Raw genomic sequence first — 21812 nt, 5'->3', positions numbered from 1 at the left:
AAGCTAAGAGCAGACCCTGGGGTCAAGCCCGTAAAGTTTGGGCTTTAGGCGCCAAAATGTGTATATAGTCTAGGGGCGCCAAAAAAAGACAATATATGCTTGTAGGTATAGTGGTTTGTGTTATGTTTTCATTCGCTGGATGAACGCAGGTTCGAGCCTTGTTTCTTCTTTTTTATTTTAATTGGTAATAAGTATAATAATCCGACAGATTTAGATTCCTTTATTGGCTATCTTACTTTCCGTTTTATATATTTTATCAAATGCTGTAACCCCTATAAGACAAAAACAAATCAACTAAAAAACTAATTTATTTTTCTAAATAGCAGAGTTTCAACAATTTCTGGATTTCCTTCTTTCATGGTCGATCTTCACCGTTTTGTTATCTTATTCATGTATGTGCTTCTTCTCCTTCTACTAATTATCTTCTGTTTCACCCAAATATCTTAAAAACAAAAACAAATATGAAATATTTCCTGTTGGGTTTAAATACTCTCTTAGACTCTCTCATGCTTTGACAATTGAAAAATTCAGTAAAATTTACAAACTAAACAGATTTCACTTAGATCGTTGTCTTGTGTTGTTGTATTTACCAATTATGTATTGCTTTTTTCACTTTAAGTAAATGTGAACTTATTTTAATTTTCATGCATTTGTAGAAAGTGTTGCTGGAAACAAAGTAAGAACTCAGCTAAGTAGACAAATTGATGTAACCCGGAACTCACAGTATTCTCAAGTAACAAGGATGTTTTTTTTTTTTTTTTAGAATGGTTTCGTTTAAATTTTTTTTGTTACATGGAATCAATTAATTGATGCGCTTTAGGCGCCGTAGGAACCCGGACCGACACTGGTTAAGAGGATCGTTGTGACAGCTCGGCACTCTTCGAACGTAGGAAGAATCACACGAATCACACATAAGCTGGTGAAGTAGATGACATCGTTAATCGAAATCATACAACATCTGGTTCGGATTTTGATTGCTTCCAATCTGATTCCGGCATAGGTCGACATGCTCAAGATTTATGAGAAGAAACAAAGTGCACAACGTGCAACGACATGTACATCTCCGTCGCTAAGGATCCCACCATCATTTTTGACAAAATCTTATCAGAGATTGAAACGAAGGAGGAAGATATATCGAAAACTCCACATTTTTTCATAGCCATTGTCTCTTCTCTCTCCTTTGCACAAATATTTGTATGTATGGAAACTAAATCATTCAAAGGATTTGATATTGAGTTCCACCGTTTATGATAGTAAATGTGTGAATTGGGAAGTAATCTCTCAATGTTACTATAACTCTTAACCCTTCTCGAGAACACAAAAAATCTAGGACATATCTTTGCAAATCTTTTTGATATCTCACAAAATCTATTTGCCAGCTATATAACCTACAACACAAACACGGTGGAAATCCATCGCCAACTGATATCTCACAAACAGGGTTTTAAATGTCATTTTGCACATACCTTATCTACGACAAAATCCACTTTTACATTGTTGTAGGTATTTAGTTAATTTCATGGGCTTTTATGGTTTTTGACCAACTTACCTCTATTTTATAATTCCAAATTACATGTCTATGTCTATTTTATTTCACCATTATGGGGTTTACGGGCCTAATTTTATAGAGATGTGGGCATTGGATATGAAGACCATTTGTCTTAGTTTCTATAAGAACGCAGAACACAAAGTCATAACACACAACTGCGACATCGACCGACCAAGTCAAACAAAATATGAGCGGAAAAGCCTAAATTTAATAGTTGTAAAGTATCCTTGAGACTTTTAAGTGCTAAACCAGATATCAAATTCGAGAACGTCATGTAACTTATTAATCCCCTTGTCTGATTCAGTGTCTTTTAGATTTGGACTCAGCCCTGCCGAGCATGTATCATGAGATCTTGCTCATCTCGTATAACAGCCCATCAGAGAACAAGAAACTGCAACACAAAACAAATCGAACAACAGAGTAGGCTTTTAGCCATAGAGTTATGAAATGATGGTTATATATTAAGCATAACTAATGTTGTTACCAGGTCGTAATGCACACTCGATGCACCGTGCTAGCAGCAACAAGAGCTATGATTTCCGAAAAAACCACTGCCGTGAATAAAACGAGAGAACAATGATTTTAATAACTAGCAGAACTTACTACATGTATCAACAAACAAACAAACAAACTTTATGGCATGCCAGTGAATTGACAAAAGACAGCTGCTAACAACATTCCAGGTTCTAGAAACTGGTTCAGTGGAGAAACCTACATGCACCCCAGCCACTCTTCATGCCAGAAGACTCTTGGAGATTTCCAACGAACTGCAAAAAGTAAGTGAACGCATTGACACAGATTTAATAAACCAAAACACACAGAAACCACTTTGATTCGAAAGAGTCAGGACCAAAGATCTCAAATTTGTAAATCGGATCAAGTTTGTGAAATAAGACTACGGGGGAGAGTTTTAAGTCATCAAAAACGGTAGTTGCAGATAAGGGAGCTTTACAGTGAGAGAGAGAAGAGAAAGAGGAGGGAGCGAGTGAAGCCTCCAAGGATCGTGTACAGCTCAGAGGAAGCTAATTTCTCTCTGTACACTTCTTGGAGCGAGAGCACCACTGTAAACAGGAGAACAGATCCAAGCATTGATGTCCCAACTCCCGCCATTGATTCTTCTTCTAAACACGCATCGGGAAATAATCGATCGCGTCAGGAAACGCTAAAAGACTTCGCATTCGATATAATCAAACATCAAAATCTAAAGCAGAAACGTATGCGTGATTTTCGAATGAGATTGATTACCTTTGAAACACAGTAGCAGATCGGATCTTCGCCCCTCTTGTCACGTCCTCACTTCCACGGTAAATCGCAATGAAGCAATGAAGCAATAAGACAGATAAAAACGTCGTCGTATTAGTTCAGAAATTCCCTTAGAGCATCCGCATTAGCGGTTGTAAAGGGGTTCATGGGCTCGGGTTCATAGGCCCGAAAAAGAAAAAAAAAGAGAAAATGGGTTAATTTCGGTGAACCGGTTCTAACGAGTGAACCCGTATGATACGGGTTCAAGCGACGTGTCAATCACCCATTGGCCACACCTTTTCGGATAGACGACGAAGAAACACAGGTTGAGCGTGTTTCACTTCATTTTCTCTCCTCTCCGAAAAAGCTAGGGTTTCTTGCAGAGAGAGGCGATTTCTCTAGCGACGCCGACTTCCGAAGATTTTCTTCATCTAATCGACGACAGACTATCACGAGCTCAGGTCAGTATCGAGTAGAATCACAGTTTAGGGGATTCGAAATCAAGTAGATTCATGGTCTCGGGGATTCGATTCGAAATCGATTTGGGGGTTTCGAGGTAGGGTTCTAAATCGATTTGGGGGTTTCGATTTTTGGTGGTAATTCGTCATGCGGGTTTGATTTAGGGTTCGTTTATGGGGGTTTCTAAATCAATTTGGGGGTTTCGAGTAAGGGTTCTAAATTTTTTTGGGGGTTTCGAGTAAGGGTTCTAAATCGTCATGATGGTTCGATTTAGGGTCCGTTGCATGTTATTTGTTTCGTCTTTATGTTATAATCATGTCGAATTCTGGTACAGATGGATCCCGCAGAAAAGAGAAGAGAGAGAAAGAGGCAACATGAGTACATCAACATGCTTGGATATGTGGCCGATTCACAATACGGGATTCCGACAAGGTGTCCGTGTGGTGGGAGAATCATTAACGAGGTTCGGGGGAAGGAGGACTACGACACTCTTCCTGGAAAGCGCTTCTTCACCTGCAAAAACTACGAGGTAAGTCTGAATTGGCATACTTGTATAAATTATGTTGCAACGCAATTCTGAGTTGTGTTTTTTTTGTAAACAAGGATGATGGGTTACATTATCGTCAGCCTTGGGTGATTGGTGTCCAAGAAGAGATCGCATGCCTGACTAAGCGGGTCGAGGAGGCTTAGAAGGTGATCAAGGGGGTGCCGAATCTCAATAAAAAGATTGAGATACTGGAGGTTAGTTAAGTATACTCTGCTAGTGTATCAATTATGTTCTTTAACGTAGTTAAATATTTGTATAGTTAGTGTATCAATAGTTAAGTCACTAACATAGTGTCATTGCCGTTTCATCTCCAGGCACAGGTTAAAAACCTCACTGTGCAGGTCGCTGACCTGGAGAGTATCTGCTTCGAATGAAAACTAAAGGTAAACTCAACTGAACTAGAATGATGAACTAGAAGTAGAACTAGACCTGAACTACTTGTGGTTGTTATGTTATACGGTGCATGCTGTAGAACTAGACTGAACTAAACTGAACTTGAATGATGAATTAGAAGTAGAAGACGTGTGAATGATGAACTAGAAGTAGAACTAGACTGAACAAAACTAAACAAAACTGAACTGAACTTAATATGAAAACATACACGTTTTGAGGAAATATACTTAAAATGAACTAACGGAACTAATAGAACTGAACTAGAACAAGTAAACTGAACTTAAATTTTTCATTAACTCTGTGTTGGTTGGTTGTTGTGATGAATGTTTGAGTTTTTCAACTGATTTGATGTGTAATGAATGCTCACTGTGGACTAGTTGTTGTTTAATTAAGTATTATCGTACTAAGTATAACGAATGTTTGGTAGTTAGAGTATGTTTAATTTTTCTTTCCTATCAACGCAAAATCTAGTTTAAAAACATAGGGAATCCAATTCTGAAAACACAAACCAACTTAAAAACACCAACCAAAACTAAAATGGATCATTTTTCCCTAAACTCTCCCGGGTTTGTTAACCTGTTAACTTCCCAGAGCAGTCAAACAATAGAAGTAGAGTCTTCTGAGGTTCCTAGGTTTAGTAGCCAGAGCTCTGAATCTCCCAAACCAGTGGAAAGGAGAAAGTGGACACAAAAAGAAGACATTGTGCTCATCAGTGCTTGGTTGAACACCAGCAAGGATCTCATAGTGAGTAATGAGCAGAAGGAAGTTGCGTTTTGGAAGAGAATAGGGGAGTATTTCAATTCAAGCCCTCAGCTCAGTGGCTTCTCTCCAAGAGAGGCAAGTCACTGTAAGCAGAGGTGGGGAAGAGTGAATGAGTAGGTGTGCAAGTTTGTCGGAAGCTATGAGGCCGCTTTGAAGGCGGAAGCTAGTGGCGAAAATGATAATGATTTCATGAAGACTGCCCATGACATCTTCTTCAATGACTGAATGAACTTAGGTTTGATCAAAAATGGAGATCAAACTGTGTTTGCAAAGATGGTGCAAAGGACAAAAGGAAGGAACCTGCGGAGATGGTGCCTGACTTGGAAGAGGTTATGCCTCATGGTGTTAAGGCTTGCAAAGCAGCGAAACACAAGAAGCATGGGAAAGAAGCAGTCTATGATCAATTACAGAGCATGCTAGCTGTGAAACAGAAGATATCCAAACAGAAACTCCTTGATCGTCTCCTTGCCAAAAAAGATACACTATCTGATATAGAAGTGTCACTGAAAACAAACTAGTTTCAGAAATGCTTTGATCTGGTCAGTGGCTTTATTTTTTGAATTTACAACTTGTTTAACTTGTGCGAGACAATGTTTAGTTGCTTGTTAACTTGTTTTCTTGCTTCATTTGCTTGTTAACTTGTTGATGTTGCTTCTTTACTTGTTTACTTGAGTACTTGTTTACTTGTTTACTTGTGTTTGTTTCTACACTTTTTAACTTACCGGAAATGCTTTGATTTGTTTTGTTTTGCAGGTCACGGGTTGTACTTGTCTACTGGTTGGTTCTGCAGGTCACGGGTTCTACCTAGCTACTGTCTTTATGTTTCTGTCTACTTGTGTACTTGGTCACGGGTTTTTCTGTCCTCTTGTATTGTTCCGAACTTATGTTTCTGTATCTTTGTTTCACGGGCAAAGTGTAGAATTTTGTTTGTTTCTACACTTTTTTTTCATTCACGGCTATGTAATGGAATGCTCTATATAAACTATGTCTTTCTTTTGTTGCTCAAATGTGCAACAAACTGAACTTCTTCTCTTACAAATGTCTCTGTACTTCTTCAAATTGTCTCTCTACCTCTTCAAATTGTCTCTCTTGAGTCTACAAACTTTTTCCAAACACTTAACCTTTTACACTTAACCAAATTTCCAAACACTTTGCCTTTTACGCTTAACCAAATTCCCAAATTCTCAAATGGTCAACATTTATCCAATCCATTCCACTTTCTCAAGGTCCTAAAGCAAAGCTATTTGCTGAACGTCAAGAATCCGTCAGAAAAGATGTCGAACGTGCTTTTGGAGTACTGCAATCGAGGTTTGCAATAGTTAAAACCCCAACGAAACTATGGGATAAGGAAAAGATAGCAAGGATTACGAGAACCTGTGTCATACTGCACAATATGATAGTAGAGAACGAACGCGGCGGATACACTCACTATGATACATCCGACTTCGAAGCAGGAGAGTCAAGCACAAGTTTGAAGGTGAAAAGGAGATAAAGTGTGAATATCCCTAATATGCTTGAGATTCGGAATCAAATTCGGGATCCACAGATACATAATCGTTTGGAAGCTGATTTAGTTGAAAATGTATGGGAAAAACGTGGTAATCATGATGAATAATCTTTGTATTATTTGTTCTGAAAAAAGAGTCTTTGTATGTTTAAATTTGTTCTACAAAAATTTTTTTTCCTAATTGTATGTTTGTATGTTTTAACTCTGAATTTGTTATTTGCTCAAAAAATAATTTAAAACTTTGTATGTTCATGAATTCTAATTGTATTGAATAAAAACTAAAAAAAAAATATATTTTTTATTTTATTTTTATGAACCCCATCTTTTAGTTCACCAATGGACTAGCAAAATATATACAGATTCATCACTATTCATTGTCCCACCAAAAATATATTAAAAATTTTCTAACAACCCCAAGATGGGGTTCACCAATGGGATGCTCTTACGTCCGAGTTTTGTTAAAGAGCTGAAACGTTGTCGTATTATAAATCAGAGGTTTTCGATTAGAATTGCGAATCTGACACTTAAAATGACCACAAACCCCAATCTTTATCGTTGTTATTACGAAAATACCCTTACGCCCGGGCTTTTGTTTAACAGCTAAAACGTCGTCGTGTTGACTCAGTTGTTTTATCGGAGGTTCGATTAGTCGAATTGGTCGTGATGGAGGAGCAACCGGAGTGTCCGGTCTGTCTACAATCATACGACGGCGAATCCACACTTCCACGCGTGCTCTCCTGCGGGCACACGGCGTGCGAAGAATGTCTAACGAACATCCCCAAGAAGTTCCCTGACACAATCCGATGCCCGGCGTGCACCGTCCTCGTCAAGTTCCCACCTCAGGGCCCATCGGCTCTCCCCAAAAACATCGACCTCCTCAGATTATTCCCTTCGATCTCAAACCTCACGCCGGACTCCACCCGCAACTCGAAAAAATCCTCCTTTGAATTCGTCGCTCGGTCATGGCCCGACGAGTTCCACGCCGCTTGGAAAGATCGGGTTTTGCTTCTCGACGCCGTCTCCGTGGAGAGCCAAGGTAGTACTGAATCTGCTTCGTCCTCGCGTTTGTCTGGATGTCTGAAGGAGGGTGATGGTGATGGTGATTCGAAAGTTAGTCTTTTGCGGGTTGGTTCGTTCCAGCGTCGTGATGATGGTTGTGATTCTGTTTTCGAGTTTGGTTATGTCCTGAGGATGATTAGTTGTCTGTGGGAGATGGAAGAGGAGGAAAGAGACGAGCTTGATGTGATCATGTGTGTTAAAGAGAGAGGTGTCTCTAAAGTTTTAGGCTTGTGGGGTGATTTGAAGAATGGGGTTTTGTATTTAGTGGGTGAGAAGCTTTCTGATTTCTCGTGGGAGGAGTTTGATGATTCGTCGTGTTTGGCAGTGATGGGGATGCAATTATGTGAGGCACTTCTCAGTTTGAATAAGGAAGGGGTAAACGCAGGGTGTTTGAGCGTTTCTTGTGTGAAGTTCGACGAATTTGGAAATGCTTTTGTTGATTTGATCGAGTTGCTGGAAACTGGAAGGAACGTGTATGGACTCATATCTGAAGAAACTTGCAGAAAACCAGTTGGTGCTCTGGAGATGGGATTGGTTTTGAAGAGATTAGTGAAGAATGGTGTTTTCATGAGCTTCGAGGTGTTGTTTGAACTGTTGAAAAGGCAGAACTTGTTGATAACACAGGCCAGCTCAGAATGTCTGGTTTCGTGTAGTTCCGATGTCTGGCCTGTTTGTTTTCTTCTCCTCATGCTTCTTGGTGGGAAACAGTTTTCTGAGGAGCTGACTGAAAGTGTAACTGGAGTGGATGCAAAAGAATGCGAAGGGAAAATTGAGGATCTCTTGGTGCTGTACACAGGTCTTATGGAGAAACTAAGTTCTATTCTGGAATCTAAACTTAGTGGGAAGTTTAAATCAATGGTTGGAATTCTCCGCCAGTGTTGCTGTCTTGATCCACAGGCACGTCCAGTTTTAACTGATCTGTGGAAATGCAACAGGGAGCTGATCATGAATCATAGATTAAGTTCTATGTTTGCATTGGAAAAGAAGAAACCAAAGAAAAGGAAAGAGTTTTGTTTGGTTCTAGGTGAATTATGCCGCCTGGTAGTAGTGGGATCCAAAGAAGTAGAAGAGGACTTAACAGAGGAGGGAGAGTTTGACAAGGACTTTGTTGGGAGACTCTCAGTAGGTAAAATAAAATCTAAGGACCTGCGGGGACACCAAGACAGTATCACAGGTTTAGCGGTTGGAGGTACACCTTATACTTTGATTCTTTTTTTTTTTCTCTCTCTCTTGCTGGATGAATGATAAAAACTACACTTTTTTCCTTCCAAGAGTTGTTTTAAATTCCGTTACTTTATATGCTCAGATTGTATTTTGTTCCTATTTTCTATGTGCAGATGGGTTCCTGTTCAGCTCCTCGCTTGATAAAAATATCCATATATGGTCTCTGAAGGTACATGTCATCATCCTTTATAGTTCTCTGTTTGACTTGTTTCCGCGGCTTAGTTTTCTCCCTATGATGTGTACTGTGTAGTACTAGTAAGTAATTTCTAGCTATATGAATCTTCATATTATATGCAGGACTTCTCCCATGTGCATACATTTAAAGGTCACCAGGATAAAGTAATGGCTTTGATATACATCAACGGAGCAGAATCAGTATGTGTCAGTGGCGATGGTGGAGGAGGTATATTTGTATGGAGCACAAGTTTCCCTCTGGAAGAACAGCCGCTAAGAAAGTGGTACGAGCCAAAAGACTGGCGATATTCTGGCATTCACGCGTTGGCATACTCAGAAGATGGGTATGTGTATAGTGGCAGTGGAGATAACACCGTCAAAGCTTGGTCACTGCAAGTATGTTTAGTTTTCCTGTACATTGTAAAGCTTGTCCTGATAAGATCTTGAATCATATTATTGAAGAGATCGATTGTTTTTCTCAGGATGGAAAGCTTGTTTGCACAATGACTGGTCATAAATCTGTAGTATCAGCGCTTGTTGTGCTAAATGGAGTACTATACAGTGGGAGTTGGGATGGCACTGTTCGGTTGTGGAGTCTAAGTGACCACAGTTTTTTGACGGTGTTGGGGGAAGAGACTCAAGGTATTGTAAAGTCTATTCTGTCTCTTGCTGCAGATGAAGGCACCTTAGTGGCAGCTTATCAAAACGGAGATATACAGGTTTTTATCTGTTCTTAAAAAAAAAAACATTTTGCTCGGCTTGCTTCGATTATGTCTTATTCGGTTTCTAAACAGATTCTCTTCTTATTCTTATATCAGATATGGAGGGATGACACATCGATGAAGTCTATGCAAATACAAAGTAGTGCAATTCTCACCGTTGCCCTGAATGGTAAATGGCTATTCACCGGAGGTTGGGACAAAACTGTCAATATTCAGGTAGGTAATCCTGATGATACACAGACCTTATTAGCTGTTCTGAACTTGAGCCTGGGTTTTTCCTCCTAACATCTAAACACTGTTTTGTAGGAATTATCTGGGGATGAGATATCTCTAGAGTGTACTCACGTGGGATCGATCCCGGGTTCTTCAGTAGTCACATCTTTGTTATATTGGGAAGGCAAGCTCTTTGCAGGGTTTGCGGATAAAAGCATCAAGGTTGATAGCCACTCACTTTCAAATCATGTTTCTTCTTTTGCGTTAATGAAAACCTCTGTTCTGTTGTTGAGAATGGTTTGTAACAAAAGTGTTTTGTCTGAAATTTCCAGGTATATTATAGCGGACGTTAACAAAAACTTCAGTTTCTGTTTCTCATCTTGTTCCTGAAGATTCCAATCTCGTGAGAAGATGATGTGTAATATCTAAATAATAATCACGCGTGTACATATTTGTTGATATGCAGTACATGTAATTCAAAGTTTTCTTATTTCTTTTAGAACTGATATCAAATGATCAATAGTAGTGAGAATTATAGAGAATGTGAATCTGTACAGTAAAGGAGGGATGGGTGAAACAAATAGAACTTTGTACCCTTCTATGTTTATGTATGTGTTGATGAATGAAGTGAATCAATCATCAAAGAGCCTTTTGATCAAGGCGCTCGTTCCAGTTTAAGCAACGGATCAAGCTTCTAAACCAATCACCGGTCTGATCAGACTTGTTGACTGTCGGGAGTGGATGTTGGCTCATGTATATTCTCACCGAATCTCCCCTTGAAAGTTGTTGCCTTCTCTTTCCATCAAACGAAACCCATGCATTGCTTCGAGCATCATCTGGAATCTGTTTTTGTTCAGAGAGAGTTTGTGAGCAATTTCATACAGCTAATATGAAAGGACATAGTTTTTCATACCGTGGTCTTGATTAATATATGAGCTTATAGAGTTTCTTGGATGGTTTTAAAGCTAAAATTTATAACTTTTTAAAGTGTGTTGCTATAAAGATCTAACGTCTGACCTTCAGTTCAAGCTTTGCAGAATCTGGAAGAATGACTGGTCTGAACGAGAGGGAATGTGGGCAGATCGGAGTAAACAACATGCAAGGGACGTTTGGATGCACCTGCAATTTTCGGATTTTTATAAAATATCAAACTCACTACAATTTTATTATGAACGGCAAGATACTATTCAGAGATGCCAATGAGATTAATTTATCTTTTTGGTATGTAATGCAGAGTTGAACGTCACTTTAAGTTGTAAAGCTTACCATGGAACCTCCAGCTGCTGTAGAATAAGCAGTACTTCCTGTGGGAGTCGCTACTATAACTCCATCACCTTGTACCTATTATAACATTACTCGTCAACACACAAGAGTAAAGCTTTAACAGTGAAGGGAATTACTTTTTTTACAACATGCACTTATTTTCACTTGCTTAAAGATTTAGCCGATTTTGTATATACGGTAAGAAAAAGGAACTAAATGGGTACAAACCTTGGTGATAAGACGGTCGTGTTCATAACATTCAATCTTAGAAAGGTATGGGTTGGATCCTCGATCAACAACAATCTCGTTCAGAACATCAAACACTTTGCCAGGCATTGCTTTTCCTTTACGATAGATTTCACAACGAAGACGCATTCGAAGAGTTATATACACCCCATCTAGCGTGTTGTTCCCATGAATTACCCGTTTGAGGTCTTGCCTGAAATCCTCAAACTAAATGGAAAAATATAAAACAATAAGAAGGCTGTCGATGGAAAAAGAGTATTACGACACAGTCAAGAAACAGAAACATGTCGAAAGGCTTACTGGATGTGAAGTGAGAAATCCAAGGGACCCCAGGTTAAATGATACAACGGGAGGGACAGCTCCTTTGAACAAATTTGATGCATGTAATATCACCCCATCCCCTCCTAAGCATGCCACAAAATCAACCCTTTCATGGAGATCGCTGATATCCAAACAAATGCAAAACACAGTCGGTCATAATCAAGCCGTTGATCGTTAGTCTAGCTTATGTTCACTTAACTTATTCTCGTACCTTGTGTCCTGAATGTAAAAGGTCTGGACAAAGCCAAACCCTGGAATCCTGGCAAATACATCATGCACCTCGGGTTCAACAAGAACAGTCATCTTTTCTTGGTGATACAAGAAAGATGCAGCCTGAAACCAAATTCGAAAGAACAACATTTTTTCACGGGTTTCCTAAGTTACATGCGACTTCAATACACAACAGGGAATTATATAATCTTTTAGAACTGAAAAGAAAAGCGGTAACCTCTTTAGCTTCCTCCATGAGTTCTAGCCCAAGCTTCTTAAGCAGTAAGACAGTTTTTGGGGTAGTTTTCCAAAGAAGCATTTGTTGTTGAGTACTCGGATGTGTGAAGGCTAGCGAGGATTCTGTAACCTTTTCCCTTGTACAAGAGATTCCATCAGTTCGTACTAAGAACATCTCTGCTTTCTTTCTCGACTGCACCCTTACCACACCAGTGGATGAAGCGCACATATTTCCCTCAATAGCTCCAGCTTCGTCATCACTGGAATCCGACGAAGAAGCATTATTGTTTCTTTTAGAATCTCGAACAGTTTGGGAAACTACAGTGCGACTCAAGTTATCACTTGGGGGCACAACAATAGGCCCTGCAGAGAAGCCATTTCCCCCGTTATCCGATACACTTGTATTGGTGTTATCAGAAGCATGCACATTTCCATTTGAAAACTTCCCATTGGCGACATCTAAAATTTGAGAACTTGCAGGTAGAAGGGTTCCATTGGAGTTTCCTGTCTCGGCAAGTCCTCTTACAGAATCAGCAATCTGGTATCCGCTTGTAACTCCCGTATATGAGATTTGCGGACTCGGAACTATTCCCAGTTTTTTGGACTGATTACTAAGATAACCAGCCGGAGCAATACCTTTGTTCCTCAGGAATTTAGACATTTCTTTTCTTGAAAAGATATTTCCCGTTGGAACTTGAGCTTTAAGAGGATCACTCACCATATTAAATTCAGGTGTATCACCCTCATTGCTACCAGATTCTTGGCTCTGATTCGAAGTGGAGCTACTATCAATCTCATTGATTTCAGAGACTCTATCAGTCTGCTGATCAGGCACTTCCTTATCAACATTCAGTCTCACCTTAGTTTCAGAAACCTCCTGACGCTTCGACTCTTTTGAAACTGGTATTTCTTTCGGACGTGTAATGTACTGCTTCCACCTGGAGACCATCGCAGACGTTCTCCAAACACCTTCTTTACTGTGAACATAGATCGGCCTTTTGCTGGAGTCTGATACAACAGAAGCAAAAAGCTCGACCTGCTGAGCTAAAGGAGCCATCCTGACTTCAATTGGAATTTTCACCAATGTAATTTTCCCGGTTGAGATCGCATCATCAAGTGCCGCCTGATAGAAAGTATCCTTAACGTTTTCAGCTCTCAGGTCAACAATCGTTTTAAACCCTTTTTCAAGTAGCCACTTCAATCCTTCTTGGGTTACTTGTCCTCCCCTCCAAAAAGCAATCTCAGACTCGTAGGAGTCAGTGTCCTCTTTCATATTTGACGAGTAAATAGGGTCCCAATTCGCGAATAGCGTCTGACAAGGGTAACTATCGCTGCGAGGAAAACCTGCGTCGTAGCAGACATTCTTAAGCTTCTGTAACTTCCTCCAAACAATCCCACTTCTTTCATCATCAGGCGTCAGATAATTCTCGAGAGCAATGTGTAAGCTCTCGCAACACCGTTTCATTTCACCCCTGAAAACGGCAAGCGGTGGAAGTGTGTCCTCCGCAACCCCAACATCATCCAAACTAAACGAGTTCATAGAAGATGACCTCCCAGAGAGAATCTCTTTCCTTCCTTTGTTCAAAAGAGATAGTATACAACCAAGCACCGATACTATCTTGTCCTCCAACAACGGCTTTTCCTCGGGTGAGAAATCATACGGTACTCGACATTCACCAGTAACAGGGTTGCATAGCGTCTCCATCAAAGCTCCATGGAGTCGCTCAGCTGATCTAAAGATTCTGCAGTATGCTTCAACCTCAGCAATGTCCCCTGGAACTGGACCGATCCAAGGCAAGTTTGAGGTATCGCGAGATTTCACAGCCTTCAAAAGATCCAAAGTGAATGATGTTAGACGCGAACAGTTCATATCAAAGAACAAACTAGCTTAGCATATAAGCAACTATGATCAGCAAATGATTCATCTCAAGATCTACGCTAAAGAAGAACATCGAATCCTAACCAGCAAACAAAGTGAAAGCATAGACGGGATTCGATTCTTTAAATTGATCGAAAATGAAGAAGGAAAGTCGGAGAGAAGCGAAATAACCTGAGAATCCAAACCTAAATCGGGAGAAAAGGCCTCAGAGAGCTCCGCCTTGATTACGAATCTCAAGCGGCGTTTAAACGGAACCTCGTTTCTCCGGAATCCGAATCTGAATCGTCCATCCGTGGAGCCACGATCAACGGAGCAGTGGAGGCGGGGAGAGATTCCGGTGGCCGGAGATAACCGACTCATGAGGAAGTGAGGTGTGTGGCAAGGGCAGAAGCATAGGAGCATGGGAGAGAGTGGCGTACACGCAATAACGACGAGGGAGCCGCTTCACCGCAGTGGCGGATAATGTTTTGGAGTTTTGCAGAAATTTGGTGGACCTCGTGGTTTCGTCCTCTTCATGGCCGAAGGAGTTTTCAGTAACAACTCTGCTCTTTCCACTTTGATCGTGACTGGATTGACACTTGAGATAGCGAGTGGTCTCCACGCGACAACGTGTCTGTTTTAGAGATTTATGACCAGAGAGATGCAACTTGCATTTCATTTCCTCATTCATTTCTTCGTTTTGTTATACTACCGTGGGCAAGACATATACTTGTAAATAAATCATTTTGAACAGCTTCACCACACTGAAAATGATCACATCTATTATTTGCATAAAATGAAATTTAACAAAACTGTGACATACACTAATAATTATCAAGGGTGACCAGGGAACGGCTAGGAATAATAATTTTTTTTTTTCGTTCCATACCATTTCTTTTTTTTATAGAGAAATAAAGAACAAAAATATTATTTATTAAATTTGAAAAAGAACAATTATTCATTTTCATTCCTGCAATTTTATTCCTTTATGTTTCTCTTCTATTCGTTCCTCTTGTTTTCAGAATAAGAAACTTACCAACACTTTATAAAAGATAGATTAAAAGAAAAGAAAATAAAATTGTTGATAAATACGAACTATTCCACAAAAAAATGATATTCTAATATAAAAGTATCTGAAAATAATCCATCCACACATATCAGATGATTACAAAAATACAATATAGATTTCGTTTTCACAGGGACACATGAAATTTCATTATTCATCATCAACAGAAAGAGCAAAGAAAGAAACGCTACCAAAGGACACTCGTCAAAAAAAAATCCTTTAAAAATGGCAAAAGAACTATTATATATGAACAATAAAAATGAAGCAAGCAGATGGCAAACAAAACAAATACATAGAACTCTTCCGACTTGGTAAGCTCGAACTGTAAAAAGACAGCAAACTATATGATATGTGATCATATTCGTATCACACGTGGGGCTTGTGGGGGCTAGAAGGCATTCCAATGATCATTGCTCCGAGGTGTCTCAGCTGTTGTTGTAGTTATTTTGAACGGCCCAGTAGAACCGAACGGGTCATGGTCATCGAACCCAAACCCGTGACTGTAATCAGAGTCTCTGGTGCTTCCAATCGAGTCGAATCTCGACAATGAGGCTTTAGGTGTCTCGGATGCGTTGTTGTTGTCGTAGTTTTGTGCATTGAAGGAATCATATCTTTGATAATTGAAAGAATCAAACCTGGATGCGAATGGGTCTGGCTCGCTTGTGCTGCGCATCGAGTCTGAGCGGGATAGAGAGAAAGCGTCGTTGGTGTTGCTGTTGAATGAATCGAAACGGGAGAATCTGTTGGAAGAGAAGTCGTCGTGTGCAGCGGGTGTGCTTGGGACAGAGTCGAACATGAAGGGACTTCTTCCTGGGAACAAGCTGTCTGAACGAGGTGTCTCTGACGCAAACGGTTTCCCACCAAAATCAGACGTGCTATAAGCAGGAGTGCTTGGGACAGAGTCGTCGAAGAATGATTTCTTTTCAGGAAACACGCTTCCAGGATAAGCAGGGGTGCTTGGAACTGAGTCATCGAAGAATGATTTCTTTTCAGGAAACGAGCTTCCAGGATAAGCAGGAGTGCTTGGAACCGAGTCGAAGAATGATTTCTTCTCGGAGAATAAGTTTCCTGGGTAAGCAGGAGTGCTTGGAACAGACTCATCAAAGTATGATTTATTGCCTGAGTAAGAGGCAGTGGTTGTTGCTGGAGTGCTCGGGACAGAACCATCGAACAAGGAAGGTTTTACAGTGAAACCGTCGTTTGCATTAGCCGGGGGGCTTGGGACAGAATCAGAAAATATAGATAGCTTAGGAGGGAGGAAGTCACTTGATAGGGTGGAGCCAGTTTTTATAGGCTTGATGCTGAAGTCATCGAATCCGAACCCAAATCCAAAGTCATTATCACGCTTCTCATGATCCTTGTCCTGCGTAAACACACAACATTCAAAACAGTTAAATTAAGATTACAAAGCATCAAATATTAATGCCAAAATGATAACATAGAGCACGTGACCACATTATACCTTTCCGTTGTCAGGGTTGAAGCTTGAAACTGAATCTGTCTCATCGTGAGAGTCATAGTTTACAGTTTTGCCAGCAGAAGCAGTAGATTCACCATCATCATGGCCATTTTCACTGATAAAAAAATTTGAGTAAAATGAAGACAAATGTTAGTCACCCGAAGAACATATAACACTCTATTTTCCTCATTTTATGAAAGCACATAAAATCCACAGTTAAGAACGATGCAATCCATAACACACACGGTCTAAAACAAAAAGCATACCTCCTCGTATCTTTGGTACGGGGTGAACCGTCAGCTTCAATACTCTCTCTAATATTAGAATCATCCAGAGATCCGTTTCTATCTGTTTTACCATCTGAATGTTCAGATGCCTCTTCACCACTGCTTGGCTTTTTCTCTGTTTTAGACTCGACATCTGAGGATGAAACGTCTGCACTTTCATTTGAAGAGACATTAAGTTCCTTCTTCCAAGCAGATGATTTTTCCTTCGGTGGGGCAATGACATTCTGGACATCAAGTGTAAGCTCTTTGACGAAGGTAAACCCTGGAAATAGAGAAAAATTAGTAGGCAAAGTTCAAGTGTTCAACTTCAAAATGCATACCCTGTTTTGGAAGACAGATAACCCAAAAGCAAAAACCAAAATTATAAAGAAAAAAAAAAGAATTTTGATTAAACATCTAAAACCATGCTTCCTCCATAATCTCACCTTCCTCCTCTAGCTTATCCCAATCTTCATCCCAATCAGCAGCAACTTCTTGGATTCCAGGCTGCCAACCTGTAAAACGTGAGGAAATCCCATGAATATATCGAAAGGAAGATACAACCGGTATAAAGTTGTATAGATAGAAGTCTTTCTGGCAACAATACATAAAGGGCCAAATATACTGAGTTTCGTGTTGTACAAAAGCATCAACGTTTAATAAAATTCTTGAATGATAAAATTACTAAATTTTAAATTAACAGCCAGAATGGAAACCTTTCACCACTGATCAAGAAAATATAATACTAAAGATGAACCTGAAAGGAGAAGGGGTAAATCTTATACCAAAAGGAAGCTCCACCAGAGAAGTGGGTTTGCCACGCACTCCATATTGCTTGCAGCGCTCATTCAAATTTTTAATCAGTTCCTCAAGTCCCGATTGGATGTGTTCAGTACGCTCCTACAAGACAACATTCAGTAAAATAGAACTACCAATATCACATTAAACCAGCTAGATAGCACGTTGGGTTTACCTTAACAATATTATCATCAAGCTTGCCTTCTTCAAATTTGACTATAGCCTGGTACAATTCCATTTTCTTCTCCTGCATTTCAAAAAGGGAAGTTTATCATATTTTTGAAGGCGACATCCAGCTTACAGACAATTCAAAATACACCATGCTCCTGAGATGATACTTCCAAACTACCTGTATATCTCGGAATGTGGCCTCTTCAATAGTCAATTTAGAGCCTACATTGCCAGACTTCTTGTATTTCTCCTCATATTTTTTTGCTAGAGATTCAAGCTGATTTACAGGTAGTTTTTGTTAGGTAATGAAATTGGATCTCCGATACAATTATAGACGGTGCAACAGAAACTCTATACCTCACGTTTATCACCCGAGACTCTCTCCGTAATCTCATTGTACCGGTTGTCACATCTGCTCTTGTATAAAACCTGTCACCCAAGGACCAAATGGAGAAGGTTATAGAAACTGATAGTTGGTAATAATAATGAGAAGTTATACTTACAAGTTCCTGCATCTTAGCATGGAAGAACTCAATTTTCTGCTTGGAATCAGCTATTTCTTTTTCAAGGTCATCCACCTGAATAGCAAAATACAGGAAATTGAGAAAAAAAAAGAAACGGCAGTCAAATGAAATTATAGGTTACGTCAATAAAGACTACATGGACAACTGATCACGTATGCAAGAAAAGCACACAAATTGTAGTAATTAGCTTCAAACAGGTTTAGAAGTAAAATAAGAACTATGCATAGTTCTCAGAGGCTGTTTGTTTATTCCATTCATAAAGGACTTGGAAACTTAGAATCTGGAATATGACTACCAAAATCTACAATTAATCATATTAGTGACCTTCCCATATGAAGAAAAGTGTCTCACGCTAACCAAATAAATTCACCACATTAGCACATTAAAATCAGAGAGAAATCAGAGAGTGCCTTTTTATCAACAGCAGTAGCTTCTTCAAATTTCGAGTTGAGTGCATCTTGTTCCTCTTTGCTAAGTTGATCCACTAGAGGTTTTTCCAACTCAGGCATTTTACGCTTTGGCTGAGTGGGCTGGACCAATCCATCACTAGGAGAGAGAGGAACCGGCCTTGGAGGCTTTCCTTTGGGAATTGCTGGTGGCCTCGAGCCCCCATGAACTTGACCTACAATATTTGGTCCAAGAATGAATCTGCCTACTTCAGAATAATAATGGAAGTAATACAGAAAAAAGGTTAGTGTGATGCAATACCATGTGGATGTCCCCAGGATGCATTGCCATGTGGTGCCACAGATTGACCAGGAGAAGCAAACATGCTCTCACTAGATATTATAGTGCTTGGGAACACTGGGGGAAGAGGTCGGCCTTCTCTGTAACGCTCCATTAGGTAAACAGCAATACAGAACTCCCTCAAGGAGAGCATGCTATCATTATCTTGATCGGATAAATCCCATACCTGCTTCAAAGCCTCTGTAATACCAGGAAATAACATTGAAAACACACATAAAACGGTCTATACTCCCCAGGTAAAGTATAACAGTTTCTGCTTGAGACAACATAAATATAATTATCCACGTATAGCCAACACATGGAACAAAACAAGAAAACTAAAAATGCACCTACACTGGTAGTTGATCAGTGCTATACAAACAAATATACATAACTAGAGAAGTGCCACTTAATTATCATGCATGTTTACCATTATAAAAACAAGCTCAAATTGAAACTAAACTAGTGCTTAACGGATGAAGCAGCAAAAAAGTAAATGTAGCCTACCTCGCGGGAGCTTCCAACTTAAGAACAGAATCCGAGCCTGGTGCCCGGTGATCTTTCCGTCCCTATCTGTGTCAACTTGCACAAAAACCTTGGTATATTTCTGGACATCAGCTGGAGTCATTTTCGGCCAGGGGGATTGGGGCTGGTAGTGGGGTTGGTGTTGGGGTCGGGGCTGGGGTTGGTGGTGGGGTTGGGGCCGGGGATGATGCTGAGGTTGGGGCTGGGGATGGGGTTGGTGGCGAGGTTGGGGCTGCGGTTGGTGTTGAGGTTGGGGCTGGGATGGCTGAGACTGACGCTGGGTCAACTGACTGGAAGCTGAAATCCCAACTCCAACAGTAGAGCCAGTTGTACCAGAAGCTGCACCGGCGGGAACAAATGACTGCCCTAAATTTCCAGTAAGCTGATTCTGAACACCAACAGGATGCTGGCTCAATGAACCACGCTGTGGGATTGAACTTTGCCTAGCTACAGACTGTGCAACTTCGGGAGCCACAACAGTTCCAGTAGAAACAGATGAGATGCCCATTGTCGACGTAGTTCCAGTAGTATGTTGTTTTGGCTGCGTGGAAGCAACTGAAAACACATCTCCGAAAATTGAGTCAGAGGGAAAACCGTTTCCTGATGCAGCCAGTTCCTTGGGATCCTTGGCTACCAATTGATTGGATGGAGCATCTAAAGGAGAAGATGCAGGCACTGGTACTTGCGGTCTGGTTGTTGTAGAGCTTATTACTGCAGGTGTCATATGAGGTTTTGGTATATTGTTGGCAATTGAGTTAGGTGCTGTCAAACCAGATCCACTTTGACTCGAAGGAATTTGTGAATTCACTTGCCCAGAGGGTCCAACACTTCTGCCACTAAGCCAATCAGATGGCATAGGTTGGTTTGCAGTACGAGGCGCACTAGTCCCTCCAGCTGGCATACCATGGCTTTGAAAATTTTGCGGTGGTTGAGATGGAGGTGGCCCAGTAAATTGGTTCTGCTGGCCGGAGACTACTTGCTGGTTACTAGTGCTTATGTTTCCACCCATTTGAGGTCCTCTCACCCCAGCTGCCACTGATGTAACTCCCGGAGTTTGTGTAACAGGTCCCCTGGGCTGTGGAGAAGGTGTTGCAGCAAGATTTATTTTGGGAGCAGGAATATTGGCTGAAGCAGGACTATAGATTGCAGCCTTGACTATCTCAGGAGTCAATTCCCGTCTACTTTGTGCGACAGTCACCAACTTTAGAGCATTGTAAAACTCCGCTCGACCAAGGTAACCAGCCTTTTTTGCATCTGCGTAGGACCATACCTACAAGGACGAAAATAGAAGAAGCTACACCATTAACAATCCAAAGATTAGTTGCAGAATAGGCGCTCAGAAACGTGTTAAATTATTTAAAATATGCAGTATTCCATCATTGCATGCGAAGCTCTATGCATATATGCATGTCACAGACAAGTAGATACATCTAAATTGCTTCGGTATCATTCAATATGCTATATGAACATATCCACTAGAACACAATGCCTTATCTAATGGCAGCAGTACGGATTACAATTACATAAACTGGACTACGAGCTTGGGAATGAAGAGAGAGGTCCCGCAACCACCCAGAAGAGAACAAATTTGATAAATAAACGTCACACTTGTACCAACGATCACACAGATCAAAGATCCAATCCAAAACCTATAGGAAGGACAAGTATTCTCCATCGTTTCATAAGAATCAAAAGAAGGAAATAGATGCAGATAAGAACCTGAGCAAGGACGGGTTTAGGCAAATTGGAGCCTTGGAAGAAACCGACAGCCTCAGCTCCACTGATACGACCGTCTCCATCCAAATCTGCTCTCCTGAAATACGTATCGAACAGATCCTGGCTCCCCGTCGGCCTCGGCGCCGCCATTTGAGGTTGATCCGAAATCTAGCAGCGAAGACAGTCTCCAGAAGCTTTCGGCATCAAGAAGATCGCGATCCAATCGTGGAAAACCCCTAATTCGTAAGTCTAACCGATCGCAATCGTAGATCAGTACGAGAGGGAGAGCACCAACGTCGCAGCGAGTCGAGATTGAAACCGAAGGCGAGATGGGATCGGTGAAGGTGAAGAGAGAACGACGGCAAGGAGAAGGAGGGAGAGAAGTAACGGAGGTCGATGGTGATTCTCCGACCAACAGAGAAACAATCCGGGATTTGAGATGGATTAACAAAAATCGTATAACAGCGCAAATCATAATAATACGGATACAGCTAATTAATAATACGGACAAAATTTTAAAAACCGGTCCAGATCTTGGTTCGGTGTGGTAATTGGGTTAATGATCAACCATATTT

General features: G+C 40.6%; 4 protein-coding genes across 5 annotated transcripts; 2 read left to right on the top strand and 2 right to left on the bottom strand.

The window, feature by feature from the left end:
- Positions 1 to 4727: 4727 nt before the first annotated feature.
- LOC106398668 lies at positions 4728 to 5470 on the top strand. The gene is made up of 2 exons (XM_013839188.1): positions 4728 to 5065; positions 5188 to 5470. The coding sequence occupies exons 1-2, from the start codon at positions 4728 to 4730 to the stop codon at positions 5468 to 5470; spliced, it is 621 nt and encodes a 206-aa protein (XP_013694642.1).
- Positions 5471 to 6977: 1507 nt separating this feature from the next.
- Positions 6978 to 10345, top strand: LOC106400556. Its single transcript, XM_013840905.3, has 7 exons — positions 6978 to 8707; positions 8856 to 8911; positions 9040 to 9312; positions 9399 to 9635; positions 9735 to 9854; positions 9945 to 10073; positions 10184 to 10345. The coding sequence occupies exons 1-7, from the start codon at positions 7123 to 7125 to the stop codon at positions 10202 to 10204; spliced, it is 2421 nt and encodes an 806-aa protein (XP_013696359.1). The 5' UTR covers positions 6978 to 7122; the 3' UTR covers positions 10205 to 10345.
- LOC106400555 (NAD kinase 2, chloroplastic) lies at positions 10324 to 14658 on the bottom strand. Its single transcript, XM_013840903.3, has 8 exons — positions 14179 to 14658; positions 12130 to 13953; positions 11893 to 12014; positions 11661 to 11802; positions 11343 to 11567; positions 11118 to 11192; positions 10869 to 10970; positions 10324 to 10694 (listed from the first exon to the last, which is right to left on the bottom strand). The coding sequence occupies exons 1-8, from the start codon at positions 14407 to 14409 to the stop codon at positions 10491 to 10493; spliced, it is 2925 nt and encodes a 974-aa protein (XP_013696357.1). The 5' UTR covers positions 14410 to 14658; the 3' UTR covers positions 10324 to 10490.
- A 424-nt stretch (positions 14659 to 15082) lies between these two features.
- LOC106401013 (epidermal growth factor receptor substrate 15-like 1) lies at positions 15083 to 21713 on the bottom strand. 2 transcript variants are annotated; one of them, XM_048756792.1, is made up of 14 exons: positions 21241 to 21713; positions 20194 to 20791; positions 19504 to 20130; positions 18979 to 19197; positions 18681 to 18892; positions 18250 to 18324; positions 18104 to 18175; positions 17925 to 18023; positions 17751 to 17822; positions 17563 to 17677; positions 17224 to 17292; positions 16778 to 17060; positions 16515 to 16626; positions 15083 to 16415 (listed from the first exon to the last, which is right to left on the bottom strand). In XM_048756792.1, exons 1-14 carry the CDS (start codon positions 21385 to 21387, stop codon positions 15441 to 15443), a joined length of 3675 nt encoding a protein of 1224 aa, XP_048612749.1. In that variant the 5' UTR covers positions 21388 to 21713; the 3' UTR covers positions 15083 to 15440. The 2 variants fall into 2 exon arrangements, with proteins under 2 accessions (XP_048612749.1, XP_013696886.1); XM_013841432.3 differs by having other exon boundaries at positions 19504 to 20791.
- Positions 21714 to 21812: the final 99 nt, after the last annotated feature.

This window comes from Brassica napus, chromosome C5, assembly GCF_020379485.1.
Source record: "Brassica napus cultivar Da-Ae chromosome C5, Da-Ae, whole genome shotgun sequence".
Classification (NCBI taxonomy): Eukaryota; Viridiplantae; Streptophyta; class Magnoliopsida; order Brassicales; family Brassicaceae; genus Brassica; species Brassica napus.
This window is presented reverse-complemented; position numbering and strand designations above follow the sequence as displayed.

Excerpts from the sequence above, each read along its gene's own strand:
- LOC106398668 (XM_013839188.1), top strand. The coding sequence starts at position 4,728 with ATGGATCATTTTTCCCTAAACTCTCCCGGGTTTGTTAACCTGTTAACT. Across the intron at positions 5,066-5,187 it reads AGGTGGGGAAGAGTGAATGA|GTTTGATCAAAAATGGAGAT; the intron begins GTAGGTGTGCAA and ends GAATGAACTTAG.
- LOC106400556 (XM_013840905.3), top strand. The coding sequence starts at position 7,123 with ATGGAGGAGCAACCGGAGTGTCCGGTCTGTCTACAATCATACGACGGC. Across the intron at positions 8,708-8,855 it reads CACAGGTTTAGCGGTTGGAG|ATGGGTTCCTGTTCAGCTCC; the intron begins GTACACCTTATA and ends TTCTATGTGCAG. Across the intron at positions 9,313-9,398 it reads TCAAAGCTTGGTCACTGCAA|GATGGAAAGCTTGTTTGCAC; the intron begins GTATGTTTAGTT and ends TGTTTTTCTCAG.
- LOC106400555 (XM_013840903.3), bottom strand. The coding sequence starts at position 14,409 with ATGCTCCTATGCTTCTGCCCTTGCCACACACCTCACTTCCTCATGAGT. Across the intron at positions 11,803-11,892 it reads TTTTACATTCAGGACACAAG|CGATCTCCATGAAAGGGTTG; the intron begins GTACGAGAATAA and ends TTTGGATATCAG. Across the intron at positions 10,695-10,868 it reads CTGCAAAGCTTGAACTGAAG|ATTCCAGATGATGCTCGAAG; the intron begins GTCAGACGTTAG and ends GAACAAAAACAG.
- LOC106401013 (XM_013841432.3), bottom strand. The coding sequence starts at position 21,387 with ATGGCGGCGCCGAGGCCGACGGGGAGCCAGGATCTGTTCGATACGTAT. Across the intron at positions 16,627-16,777 it reads CGTACCAAAGATACGAGGAG|TGAAAATGGCCATGATGATG; the intron begins GTATGCTTTTTG and ends TTTTTTTATCAG. Across the intron at positions 16,416-16,514 it reads TCAACCCTGACAACGGAAAG|GACAAGGATCATGAGAAGCG; the intron begins GTATAATGTGGT and ends GTGTTTACGCAG.